The following is a 14,165-nucleotide window of genomic DNA, read 5'->3' on the forward strand; positions in this document are numbered from 1 at the left end:
CATTCAGATTTAAGCTTATCAATCGACCAATCATAATCATGTGAGGGCATGCCTACCTGGATGTTAAGTCATCAGCTTTTGACCACAGTTCAAGTCATGACAGCTCCCTCAAGTCATGAAAGCCCCTCTGACAGCTCCCTCACTTAAAATCACTCAAATGCTATAGGGTGAGCAAAACAATCATCTTGGTGGCCAATGCCCACCCTAGCTCTCTCTTAGTGCTGACCCTGGCCTAAATAGTGAATAGACCTATTTTTATGAGCACTCAATGTTTAGTGATGACGATATTTATACAAGCCATTTGTGCAACAGTATGCAGTGCTACATTATTATTGTTTCCTTGCATTTTTCAGGATTTAACACCTTTGGCGTGACATCTGGATAGCAGTCACAAACATCTTAATTCATGTTGTTTCTTTATTCTCTTTTATACTTTATCTTTATGTATTAATGTCTTAATATAGTTCAAATGAATTTACCAATGTTCTGTGCTGTATTGTCATCTCAGAATTTTTGATGTCACAGGACAATGTTGTGAAGCATTCATTTTACTTTGCCTGGTAAAAAAAGCAGTTTTTATGCTGATCAGACAAAAGCACATCATCGAGATGCAAATAAGATCATGCAACTAAAATTACTCTGTAAACTCCATTCAATGATTTTACCATCACTTAATCTCATGTTTCCTGCTCTTCCTCTGTCCGTACCTCTTATAGTAGGTGTTTACTGCTTTAAATATAATACCAAATCTGATATGTCCTGACAGAGAAAGAGAGAGGTCCATTGATGACTGGATTTAACACATTTCATCTTTCCACCTGATGTATCACTTATATTTATAATTTGGCCATAAACATGTTTCTACTTTGAAAGAAAAGAAGATGGAATAGAATGGAATTGTGGTTCCCCAGTAGAATGGCCTTTGACTGAAGAACTTGTAGCCCAGCTTCAAACTGTTAGTCAGCTGATCTCACAACTATGGAAAAGACATACTGTATATTTCTCTGTACTAAATGTTGTGCTCCTTCATATTTGAGAGTGTCAGTTCATGATCTTCGTATGTAACAGGAACAATACAATTAATCTTGGCCAAGTGATTTTTACATAGATTTTATTCACAAAGGATTCAGAAATGTTCAAATTAAAACGTATGTAACAAATGTATTTTTACAAAGGAACATTTTATAATTTAAGAGAACATTTAATAATGCAGGGCTTTATTCCTTGAGCGTGTACAGTACAGTACAGTACAGTACAGTGTGAATACAGTAACAATGCATGACTTTCAACCTCTTGTTAAAACAACTGTCAAAATGGATGGCTTGCAACATGACTATTAAATTACAGTAGGAATGGTAAGGTCACGGTACTGGTTGCCTGCAACTTATTTAGCGATACCAAACATTCTAGGTTTTGCCTTATGGTTAGCGCAATGTTGAAAATTAGCGCTTAAAAAATATTAACATAGGTCGTTGGCTACATGCTAATGGCCAAATGTAAAAATGTTGATAGTAAGTAGCAAAAAAATCCAATCAAAGTTGCTCATGGGTCATTTGTTATGCTCTCATACATATAAATGTCTATAACTCCAAAACAAAATGAGATATTTTCACCAAATTTGACACATATGGGCTCACTCCGAGGACACATACAAGAAACGGTGGAACTGCACCACTTGGTGGCGCTATAATAGAACAAAACAAGGACATTGCCATTATAATTTCATGATATTAAATGCAACACTTTACGAATGCATTGGTGTACCGTTACAAAACTCTGTTTGTGTCTTGATTACCCATTAAATCATATTTTTAGTTAATGTACATAGGCCTACTGTATGATTTTTCAGCCATTTTGTCTAAAATCATCTTTAAATGTCTTTAATTTCTCATTGTTGCAGTTGATCTGACACTCCCAGCCATGTTGGCATGTCTTATTGTCTTCTTTGCGCTTGGCCCCAGTAATTGCTGCTTGCAGCTATATAATATGATTTGTCATTCTGTTCAGCTGTGTTCACCTTATCATCATCAGTATATAAGTTCCTGTGTTTTCAGTGTTCTTTGTCCGGTCTCGTTAATGCCCGAGTTTGCCTGCCTGTATTAGAGTTGACTCTTGTGCAGAAAGTGATGCATAAGGATGTAGTGTAACGACGAATTATAATTTTTTTCCGAAGTGTTGACAACTTAGTGTTAACTAATAATTGTTGCAAACTCGTACTACCAACAAAACATTAGTGTATTCCTGAAACTGGGCGTCGTTACACTACATCCTTATGCATCGCTTTCTGCCAGGACTTTTATGTGCTTTTCCCAAATCACGGAAGTGACCTCGGTTAGCGGTAGCATGAGCCATCAGGCAAGTGTTATTTAAATAAACTCCTGATGTACTTACAAACTTTCCAATGCCTTGTTTTATGAGTACAGAACCTATTTGTACTACTGTAGAAGATTGGTACCATTCTGGACATTATTAGTGGGGTAATTTACAAGATACATCATTGGGGGGGTGTTTGGCTCGAGTTCATGGTGCAAAGGACCCTAGGTTGATTTTACTCCAAACCATCCCTTTAAGCAACGGATCAGGGAGGGTTCCTCTGAGTCTGTGCCCCCTTACAATACTCACGAAAGTGCATATCACTGTCAGTTTGAAGCTTGTCGATAGATGGAGTACATCACTAACACTGAAAGGCTTAAAAAGACAAGCCTGTCAGACAGAGTTAGATAAAAGTGATCAATGGTTTAGTTATTGGAAAGACACAACAGAGATGTTGCTATTTTTAAAAGAGGTAGTGACTCAGAAGGAAACAATGAAGCTGTTTTTTCTTACTCATGCTTTGAGAGTCAGAAGGCATCAATTCACAAGTGAGTAAAACTCTTCACTGCTCAAGCTTCACTTGACCCACCCTAGTCCCTAAATGGCTCTGATGCTGCTTTGCTTCTGTGACAACGAAACCCTCAAATGTTTTTGTTGTCATTTCAAAACATACATGTAACTGAATCATTATCAAAGCTTAATGGGTGAAATAAAATCATACAAATAAATATTAAAGCAAACACTGGTTGAGAGCAGGATTTTACACATGTAAGATTATAAAGTATCAGAAATTTGATAAATTAATACTAAAATAATGTTTTATCATTACATTATAAATTATCATATTGTGTTTGCATTTTCCATGAAATGAGTGTCATCCACACAAATTGCCAAACCTAATAATTACACAAAGGCCTGTTACTTAGCTTTTTTGGAACTGAATACAACAAAACTAAGCCTTCAATTGCGATTAAACATTTGAATGTTTCAAACTATTGCTATTGAATGATAATTAAAAACATATTTTTAGTTATCATTTTATGCAACAACATTACTTCTGCATTGATGCCCCTTTGTGCAGCAAAATTGTATCTTGTTGAGGTATGCCACAGATGCAGCATCTGTGTTGCCTTTACAGTGTAAAGATGGCATAATAAATTGAAAACATCCAAATAGGGCTGACAAACACAAATGTACAAAGAAGGAAATAATATGCACAGCATAATCGATTACAGTTTTACAATTCACTGAAGCTCAGGCTGGATGAGAGCCAAAGGTGCTCTCTCTTTGATGAGACAGCACAACACCGAGGGAAACACAGTAAATTATTCATAATACTGTAAACCGCTATCAACAGACATTCTTCTCTTTCATAACACAACACAAGCCTGTGAGGATTAGTATAGTCCCAGAGTACAGGTGATCAGTATCAACTGATTTACTGGAATGTCTTGGACTCAGTACAAGTTCAACTCTATCGACAGTATCTGTGGCATCATGTCAACTGAAAACAATCTCCCTGAGCTTGTAAAAAATAAATAAAGGGAAAACTCCTTCTGGTTCTTCATTAGACATGTCATAGGAGCAGTCACATGCAGGCATGTGTCCACAAACTTCTGACACGGTCAGAACTTCATCAGAGGCAATGGCATATCAAAACAAACATTTAAAGACTGCTTACAGAGTGCACAGAAGTGATGTTACTGTGAACTAAAATGAAAACTATTAAAAGTTTGTAGTAATAAAAAAAAATTAAAAAAAAGCTGAAATAAAATCAAATATAAACCTTAGATGAAAAAACAAAACTTAAAAACATACATGAAAATTAGAATGGAAATGTTGCCTTGGCAACTAACTGAAGAAAAAAAATTAAGTTGAAGTATTAAAAATAAAAATATAGTTTTAAAAATACAACTAAATAGAAATATTAATAAAATAGCAAAATCACATAATCAAATGATTTAAACCAAATAAATAGCTGAAAATATAAAAACAAATTGGTCACACTTTAGTTAAGGTCCAATTACTACTGTTAACTGTTAACTAGGGCTGTGACGGTATGGGATTTTTTCTTACCGCTGTAAACAAGCAACAAATCTCGCGGTTTGGCGGTTGACTATTTTTTGAATAATGTAATTCGGCTAGCGCCGTCAACTGTTATTGCCTTTACCACATAAGAGAGATCGCTACTTGCAATTAAAATCTAACTCCAACTGTTTACGTTATGCTTGTCTTTTATGCCTGTGTTTTTTTGTATTTAATTGAACATTATCTGTAAACATCACAAGTACTGAAACCTAGCAGTTAATTAATAATAATCAGACACACACAAAAAAATTAATCCCCCATATGTTTAACGGACTGTCCCTCCCTTGCGCAGGAAGCGGGTTTTTTTTTCTCCAGAAGCCCTTGAACATGGGACTCGCAGAATACAGTAAATTATAAGCAAATATGAATGTGTTTATAGTTCATATCACACACCATATGCACTCCTGTAACTTTCAGCAAAAAAAAAAAAAAGAAAAAAAAGTGCGGTGATGACCTCACACCGCGGTAGGCATCTCATTAACGCGATATTGCGGTGATGCGGTTATCGTCACACCCCTACTGTTAACTACAACTTTTGCCTCAATAAACTCCTGATTACTGCTTATTAATAGGTAGTAAGGTGGTTGTAAGATTAGGTATTGGGTAGGATTAAGGGATGTAGAATATGATCATGCAGAATAAGGCATTAATAAAAAGCCAATATCCTAGTAATATGCATGCTAATAAACAACTAGTTAATAGTGAGAATTGGACCCTAAGCTAAAGTGTTACCAACCAATTTTATTTCAAAATATTGTGAAATATATAAATAATTCTAAAATAGCACTGGGCTTTAAACAAACAAAATATATAAGATGTTGTAACATATATTGTTAAACTCTATAATGTAGATCCATAACACACATCACAGTTCTTTATTACTCGTGTTACTCTGCCATTTTCTCCAGAATAGGCTATTTCATTCTGTAGAGCTTAGCCATAATGCCAAACAGATGTTTTAATATAGATGATTGAGGTCTGCAGTGACATTGTAGGAAGGGTTTATCTAACACTGAGCAGTCTGGGACAGAGATCAATAGAGTAACTCAAGCCAGTACCGCTGGCAGTGCGAAGAATGGCAGCATTGTTTGCCGAACAATCAGCAAACAAGCATTTCCATTTTCAATCACCGGCCTTTGTGGGCCGCTCTGTTTGAGCAGCTTGGGTCGATATTGGCATGTCAGTGTAAAGACAGCTTGGAATAACGTCTCATGCCCTCGAGATTGAACCTGACCCTTGAGTCTCTGTGGCACTATGGTTATTTGATATTTTATGAAAGTGTTTTTTTGCTATGTGGCTATGTGTACCGTGGTAGATGGTGCTGCTGTTGCCGCTGAGGTAGCTCTCCACGAGGGGAGCCTGTTCCTCCGACTGTCGGGTCCTGCGCACCCGAGACCGCCCGTCCAGATTAGACTGCACCATCAGGGGCTCCTGACGTTTCTTTTTCTGCTTCTGTTCCAGTAAAGCTCGCTACAAACACACATTAACAGACACACAATACAGTACAATAGGTCAAAACAGTTTTGAGATTTTAGTTACAGTACTTGTGCTTTATGATACTCGATGCAATATATAATCAAAGAACATAATGATGTTCAAAAACTGTATGAACATTCAAAAGATGTACAGTCTGAAGAGAAAACCAATCAATGACTACATGTAATGTCTAGGGCTGCCCCCTAATAGTGAAAGTGACATGTGAAGGCCAAGTATGGTAACCCATACTCGGAATTTGTCCCCTGCATTAACACTAACAATAGTGAGTAGTGAACACACACAGCAAACCGTGAACACCTGGAGCAATGGGCAGCCATTTTTGCTGTGGCGCAAAGAGAGCAATTGGGGGTATTGGGGCATAAATATGAAGAAATATTGAAATGAAATGTGAGCACAAATAACTGGCACAAAATATATTTATTTTGGAGAGAACTGCCACTTAATTCTAATTTATCCGCCAAAAAACAAACATCCGCAAAGTTGCTTAAAATTACTGCAGTATTACAGCAAGTATTTGTATTATTAAAGGGGTTTCATAGTACATAGCACTGCTTCTGTACTTCTGCCAATTTTATTCAGCTTATTTCCATCTTCTGAAAAGTTTTTTTGTGTGTGTGTGGAAAAATAGAGCTGGAGATGAGGACCGGATCACGTTTTAACCTCAGGGATGATTTATCTGTTGTAATATTTCTACATAAATAATGCAGATCTTTCAATATCAAACGTTTTTTATAAAAATGTATAAGTTAAAAATCGTAATAATAATAATCGTAGTATTGACCGTTTGTGTAATTAATTATCATATTGTTCTGAATATAAGACGACCCTGATGATAATATGTCCCCCCCATAAGATGTACCTGTCAGGTTTGGCATAGACGAAGCAGACAGAATGGTAAGTTAAATGCTTTAATTTGCAGAATGGATCGGTACAGCGAAACAGGTGAGTAAACAGTAAGTTGCATTTCAGATGAATGCTTAACTGAAGTGTAACCAAGTCTCAGTCTCAGTCTCTCTCTCTCTCTCTCTCTCTCTCTCTCTCTCTCTCTCTGATCATTGGATTATGATGATGATGATGATGATGATGATGAAGGAGTTCCTTAGAAGACGGAATGATGACTGGCTGAGAAGATCGGGATCGAAGGTAGGTATACAGGTACGTATGGCAGAGAGTCTGTGTCATGTGTAGACGTGTATGGCATACCATAAAAATAATATGTAGGCCTAGTTCTCATTTCCAGTAGATTTCACAATGACTGATTTCTCACTTTTTTATGTACAGTGACAGATGTTGACATGTCAAAAAAATAAAAAATAATTGTTTGATCCTTCTCATCTCACTAATGCGCCAGTGGGCGGGGCCAAAGATGTAGGGGTGGTCTTTCGTCGCACTATTGCATCATAATGTGACCAAACTGAAAAAACGAATTGTTTTCAGAGCTTGGTTTCAGTAAAAGCTGTTTTTGGACTAACAAGGAACTTTTGAGTTCTGAAACTTAAGGCCCGTACACACCGGGACGAATTTCGCACGCGATATTCACCGACGTTTAACGCCTCGTGACTAAACAAAGGGCGCCAATGTGAGTGTGCACACCGACGCGAAAAACGCCACGCGTAAAAGCGTAATTTTTTTTTTAAACGCCTCGGGTTCGTTTTTTTGGTTTGACGCGCCGCATCAAAAACTATCCGACCAATGAGATTGGCGCTTTTGCTCACGTGTCTGGAGCTTCTGAAGTTACAGTAAAACACAACTTGGGGGCGCTCAAACACAAAACGGTCTTGCCGAGCACACATACGTAACAGCGAAGAAGATAGACAGACACTGCCGGGAAGAAATGACGAGGAAGATGCAAGGCAAGATGAATGTAGAGCTGCTGGTCTCGTTGGTGTCGGAATAAAGAACTATATGACAAACGCGACAGCGACTACAAAAATCTTGTTAAAAGAGAACTGTTATGGAGTGGTATTGCAGAGTATAGACTGTTATGGAGTGGTATTGCAGAGTATAGACTGTTATGGAGTGGTATTGTATTTCTGTTTTACATTAAGCACCATCTAATGTCAGGGAATGAATTTGCATGTTCACTCGGCTCATCGTCAGAGAAAAACGCTTGGGTGTGAACATAAAAAACGCGTTGAAAAACGCTGGCGAATAACGCGTGCCGATATTCGTCCCGGTGTGTACGGGCCTTTACAGGATGTTTTCATAGTACAATGACCTCTTACAAGTCAAAAGATCAAGGAAAATTTGATTTCTTAATTCATGATCCCTTTAATATTCTGCATTATAGCATCAATCTGAATCTACATAATATACAAAACTTATGAAGGAAAATATATTTATAGTAAACCTGACCAGAAATAGTATCAAGAGAAAAACAAAATTATTAAAACTTAAACTAAAATGAAAATAATATTATATACATTTAATTATAACTATATATCTAAAAAGGACCATGACTCACAGCACTGACATCACCATTCTGTTTAGTTTTTTCATGGACTTTCAGTTTGTTTTTATTTGTCACGTGTTTCCTTTTTCTGACTCCCACCACTCGTCTGTCTCCATAGTTACCGTCATTATTAGTTCATTGATTTCAGCTGTGTTCTATAAATTATCCTCGTTTGTGTTTGCTATATAAGTTGATCACTCACATTCATTCTCTGTTCATGAAATTTTTTACTTAATTTAAAAGAAAAGAAGTGCAACATAACACATCTTCAAATCTGGAAACTTTTGAGTTTTGACAACAATGGAACAGAGCCACACAAAGAATAACTTGGAGCGCAGGGAATGTGTCTCTTTAGTCCTAGAGCTAAAACCAGCCACTATAACACACCTTCTCTTCACACATGACCGCATGTTCAACTCAGCATGGGTTTCACCACACAACATTCTTCCCTTTCGCAGCAACCTGACATTATGTAAAGCTATAGTCAAGAGTTCTGGGGAGATCCCAGCGCTGGAGTCTATTAAACATTAAAGGAATCCGTTAGCAAATAGTGGGCTTGAGACCAGGTCTGTCCACTCAGGCAGAAAAGACACCCTGCACTGTGCTAGTGGGTGGTGTGCAAATGAGAAAGGAACCTATTATCACAGATTATGCAAGCAGAAAAATTCCATTAGCTGCTATATCCATAAATAAAAAAAAAAACATTTTCTAACATTTTATTAGAGCTAATGAATAAATCTTCATTTTGATGAACCAATATTGATTCTTAAATTCCCCAAAAACATTTTTAGTCTGTGCTGTTTTCTGTTGATGTGTGGGGAAAAAAAGCATTATACTTCACTAGCATTAGTTGTAGAGTGCCTACTGTCCTTTATTCACAATAAGCTTTGTGCTTTGTAGTTTTGTTCAGCTTTCTCATTCTTTCAATTTCAGCACAAAATGTGAACAATAAATGTGGTTTTGGCACTCTTTAATGTGGTGTGACAGATCACTGTTGCGCCTCAGTTCAAGCAGCAGCGTGGAGCGCGAGTGAACGATCATCTCTAGCTATTTACTAGTTATTTCATAAAATAAACATGAATGAGCATCAGAAGGTATTTTGAAAGAAACAGTACAACTAACAATGTCTCATGTCTCATGTAATCGCTCAATCAGTATATTCATTATATTTTTATTGTTGATGATGCTGTAACGTGTATGCTTTGCTTTGATTTAGTTTTGGTTCTGTTTTCCCTGTGCCTGCTTGCCTGTGTGACCCAGTTTCCTGGTGTGTGCCAGTGGTTCCTTTGATTAATGACTCAGTTTACCTGTTGTCCAATTAATTTTCTCATCAGTACCTCTGTGTATTTAAGTCCTGTGTTTATTCAGTTCTTTGTTTGGTGTCATCAGTGTTAAAGTGGTTGTGAAGTCTGTTTCCCTGAGTGTTTGTGTATTTTTGGATGAAAGACTGTTTACTTGGATTATTCCTGTGCGCTTCCTTGCTACAGCCAGTACGTGACAGATGTCTTATTTATTGTATCTATGTTTGAATAAATCTGACATGAAAATAAGTTGACACCTTTTAAATGTTGTACATTCTGGAATGTAGAAACGTAATTATATCATTAAGAAGTTAAAGGGTTAGTTCACCCAAAAATGTGAACTCTGTCATTAATTACTCCCCCTCATGTAGTTCCCAACCCATAAGACCTTTGTTCATCTTCAGAACACAAATGAAGATATTCTAGAAGAATCTGAAAGCTTTCTCGAATTTGAATTAATTGCAGTGTGTGATTTTTAGCGGCATCTAGTGGTGAGGTTACGAATTGCAACCATCAAAAGTTACGGTGGCCGACAGATGTTGTCGTCTGAGACCGCAGAGAGTAGCCAGTTAAGCAATGAGGTTTCTTTACAAAGATAAATTAAGAAATTATGTTTACTTTATTATTCAGTAAAACTATGGGCCCTATCTTGCACCCAGCGCAATTGACTTTGTACACCGACGCATGTATCATTCCTATTTTGCACCCGCGCAAAGCGGACTTATCCCTCCACAGAAGCACGTCGGTTAACTAAGAAATACACTTGCGCTCCCGGGGGCGGTTCAGCGCAAAGAGGAGGCGTGTTCCGGCGCAAACGTTCCCTCATGCTATTTTGCAGGTTTAGAAAACAATTGCGCCACTAACCAGAAAAAATTGTTAAAGTCATGTTATGCTATTTTAAGGGCGCATGCTTGGCCATAATCAATGTAGCGTGTGCACAACGCGTACTTTGATTCTCTCATCTACACAGAAGCAGCAGTTTTCATTTTTGCAAATCATACATTATTACGATATATATATATATACAGATAGACTAACTTACACATTTACCCAAATTATCATACGCCTGTTTAACCGAAGTTAATTTGGGTGGGTTTCTCCATCCCCAATGTCCCTGACGAGAACGTCGGTCTCCTCGGCTGTGAACCGCTGCCGGCGCGCGCCTGGCAAATCCGCCGTTATTAGGAATCCGCTTTAGAACAAGCGCGCCTGCTCTTAAAGGGAATGTGAGATGTCGCTCTGATTGGTTTATTTCACGTTACGCCCAAACCACACCTATGAATAATGAAGCTACTTCAGACCAACACATTTTAGATTTGCGCCGGGTGCAGAGGCATTTATCCCGCCGGGAAAATAGCAACAGCGCCGAGACCCGCCCACAAAGTTACTTGCACTTTGCGCTTGACACTTGCGTTTCAGATTGTTAAAATAGGGCCTTATATGTTATTGCGAATATTATTGTTACTTGTTTATCATTGTGTCAGTGTTTTATTTATTGACTTTAGCTAGCTTCTTTGCATGAAGAACAACATAGTGACGAAACGCGTTTGTCCGTTTAGGGCGACTGTAGAAACATGTTGGCGCAAAATGGCTATTTCAATGTAAGGGGACCCGCAGTGTATATAGATAGAAATGGCTCAATCTAAGGTAATAAAAACATAACAGTTCATTAAGAAAGGTCTTTATACACCACTGAAAACATAGTTATGTATACTACATTGCATTTCTGTCTACAGATCCTCCTAAATATTACACAATACACCTTTAAAGGGGTGGTTGATTATGATTTCACTTTTCTAACTTTAGTTAGTGTATAATGTTGCTGTTTGAGCATAAACAACATCTGCAAAGTCACGAAGCTCAAAGTTCAAAGCAAAGGGAGATATTTTCTTTTAAAGAAATTGCTTTTTAAGGACAACAACAAACGGCTATTAGGGACTACACAACATTCCTCCCGGGTTAGTGACATCACGAACCCTAACATTTACATAAACCCCACCCCCGGGAACGCCATTTGTAGATTATCATGACAGAAGCTAATCAACATCATTGATTAACATATGTTGTCACTTCTTCTTGAGTCTCTCCATCTTTGTCTGACTTCGGTTTGAATATAAAAGGCTAAAAGTTTTTTGTGTCTGTGTGAGGTAAAAGGACACGAGCTCTTGAAACTCCGCCCCTGTGCTGGGAGTAGCAGCTCATTTGCATTTAAAGGGACGGACACAAAAACGATGCGTTTTTGCTCACCCTCAAAAAGTGACAATTTTAACAAGCTATATAAAAATATCTGTGGGGTATTTTGAGCTAAAACTTCACATACACACTCTGGGGACATCACAGATTTATTTTACATCTTATGAAAAGGGCATTATACCATTCCTTCAATATTATAATAATGCACAGCATTTAATGAGAGATTGTTTTCCCAAAACAAATTTACATGCAGTTGACATGCACTGTACCTGATATATATATCCAAACAAATCGATATTGAATAGAATTAAAATCAAATCGAATCAAGAGCTTGTGAATCAGAAACAATGTTAATACCAAGCCCTACATGTCAATACCCTACTTTTCATTGTATCATATATAGCATTAAAACAAGAGATTTAGAATCATTTGATTTGACACACTCTGTGCTTTTGTTAAACTCTAAAATGTGTCATCTTCACAGAGACACAATGAATTCATGCATTTTTAATAATAATTCTTTGTGTTCCTCTAAGATTGCGTCTCCCTCAGAGGTTTACAAAGCTTGTTCTATTGGCGGTACCTTGTTGCTTGGGGAAACATGCCTTTGCACAGCGCGCACAGATCTCCATATTGATGTTCTAATAAAAAGTTGTTTATCTGCATACACATTGCCGAAACACGTTCACCGTCTGTGCTCTCCTTTGTTCTAAGAACTGATGCGGTGCCAAATAAGCATTTTCAGTATCATTGAAACAGATCGCTCGGAATATGTGCTCACACAGCACCTTAAAATTCATTGAAACGCAGTGGTCAAAGACTCCTGAGGCTATAGAGAGCACAAAGAGGCTGGCTAAGGTGATGCTCAACAATTTCAGGCTTGGCTCCTTCAAGGTTATTATGTAAAGCAGTCAGGCAATAAACATGGTAATTTGATCTCATGGTCTTGTGATGAGAGTAGGAGGTTTATTAAAGAGCAGCCGAGTGCTGTGGGCTAAACCTATTGGCTTGATTCGAAATTTGGAGCAAATTATGCTTGTCTCCCTATCCAGCTGCAGGAACCACTGATGTTTACAGCACAGTAGCAGACAAACCGATGCAAAGTACCCTTGAGGAAATAACCTCCAAACTCCCTCACTGCACGGAACATGGAGGCTTGCTTTCCTAATATTTGCGCCTCATTAAAATCCTATCTCCCATCTACAGTCCACCTCTAGATATTTTGGACAGCTGAAGAAAGCAAGGACTTAGACAGACTAAGAATTCTGAGCTGTCAGTTTTCTCTGGAAAAAAAGCCATTAAGGTTGAGGCGGATGCTCTTTCTGTCTCCTCTAACACCCTAAATCTGTCCCAGCTCTGTAGTTCTGATACTCTGGGAATGCTTCACTGAATCTTTCTATATCTGTCTGGATTTTAGAGTAAACCCACTAAATCTGTATGAATAACCCTGATTTCAATACTGCTAGTTGCAAGCATTTCACTGTAGGTCACTGTTGCGGGTGGTTGCAGGAAGGCAGATGAAGATGAAGATGTATGAGAGTTTAATGAGGGTAATACAAATAATAGAAGAGAATCAATGTGAGGGATCAACTTATATACTGTAGCAAACACAAACGAGGATAATTAATAGAACACAGCTGAAACCAAGAACACAAATGAGGAGCAGGAAAACTGAACAAAAGAACACATTATGAGAATGAAAACAAACTAAAAGTCCATGATAATGACACTAACAGAACATAATGGTAACAGTCACAAGTTTTTAAATTATGTTGAATTATGAACTAAATATCATGATAATTATGTTAAATTATGAAATTCAATTCCTATAAAAGGGGTCGCAACAGACTGTAGTAAAAATGGCCTTGAAGGATGTTCATATTAATTTTAATGTATGCTACCATTTAAAAATGTGGGGCCAGTAGCATTTAACAAGGACACATTAAATTGACCAAAAGTGAGAGTGAGACTTATATTATGACAAAACATTTTAAAATGAAATGCTGTTCTTTTGAATTTTGAACAACAACAACCATTTACAACAGTGATAATACCGGTAATAAGAAATGTTTTTATTTTATTTTTGAGCATCAAATCAGCATATTAGAATGAATATCTGAAGGATCATGTGACACTGAAGTTAAGACTTTAAAACACTTTCAACTTGAATAAAAAGTATGCCTTATGCCAAATTTTGTCTGAAAATCCTTTCTGAACAAATGTGTGGCAAATATGCTTGTGGCAAAGAATAACTAACAGTTATGATTAACTAACATGTACTGTCCAAAAACTTTGTGAAGCTTTCCAGGGAACCCACCTGT

The 14,165-nt window shown here is 37.4% G+C and overlaps 1 protein-coding gene across 5 annotated transcripts in view; it reads right to left on the reverse strand.

Annotated features, from left to right (window-relative positions):
- tub (TUB bipartite transcription factor) overlaps positions 1-14,165 on the reverse strand; it is an 88,882-nt gene that overhangs the window by 17,699 nt on the left and 57,018 nt on the right. For all 5 annotated transcript variants that reach the window (XM_082150201.1, XM_082150204.1, XM_082150205.1 and 2 more), the window contains exon 3: positions 5,709-5,871. In XM_082150201.1, the coding sequence (XP_082006327.1) occupies positions 5,709-5,871 (163 nt within the window). The remainder of the gene's footprint in view (positions 1-5,708; positions 5,872-14,165) is intronic.

This window comes from Leuciscus leuciscus (genome assembly GCF_965113295.1).
Source record: "Leuciscus leuciscus genome assembly, chromosome: 2".
NCBI classification, from domain to species: Eukaryota; Metazoa; Chordata; class Actinopteri; order Cypriniformes; family Leuciscidae; genus Leuciscus; species Leuciscus leuciscus.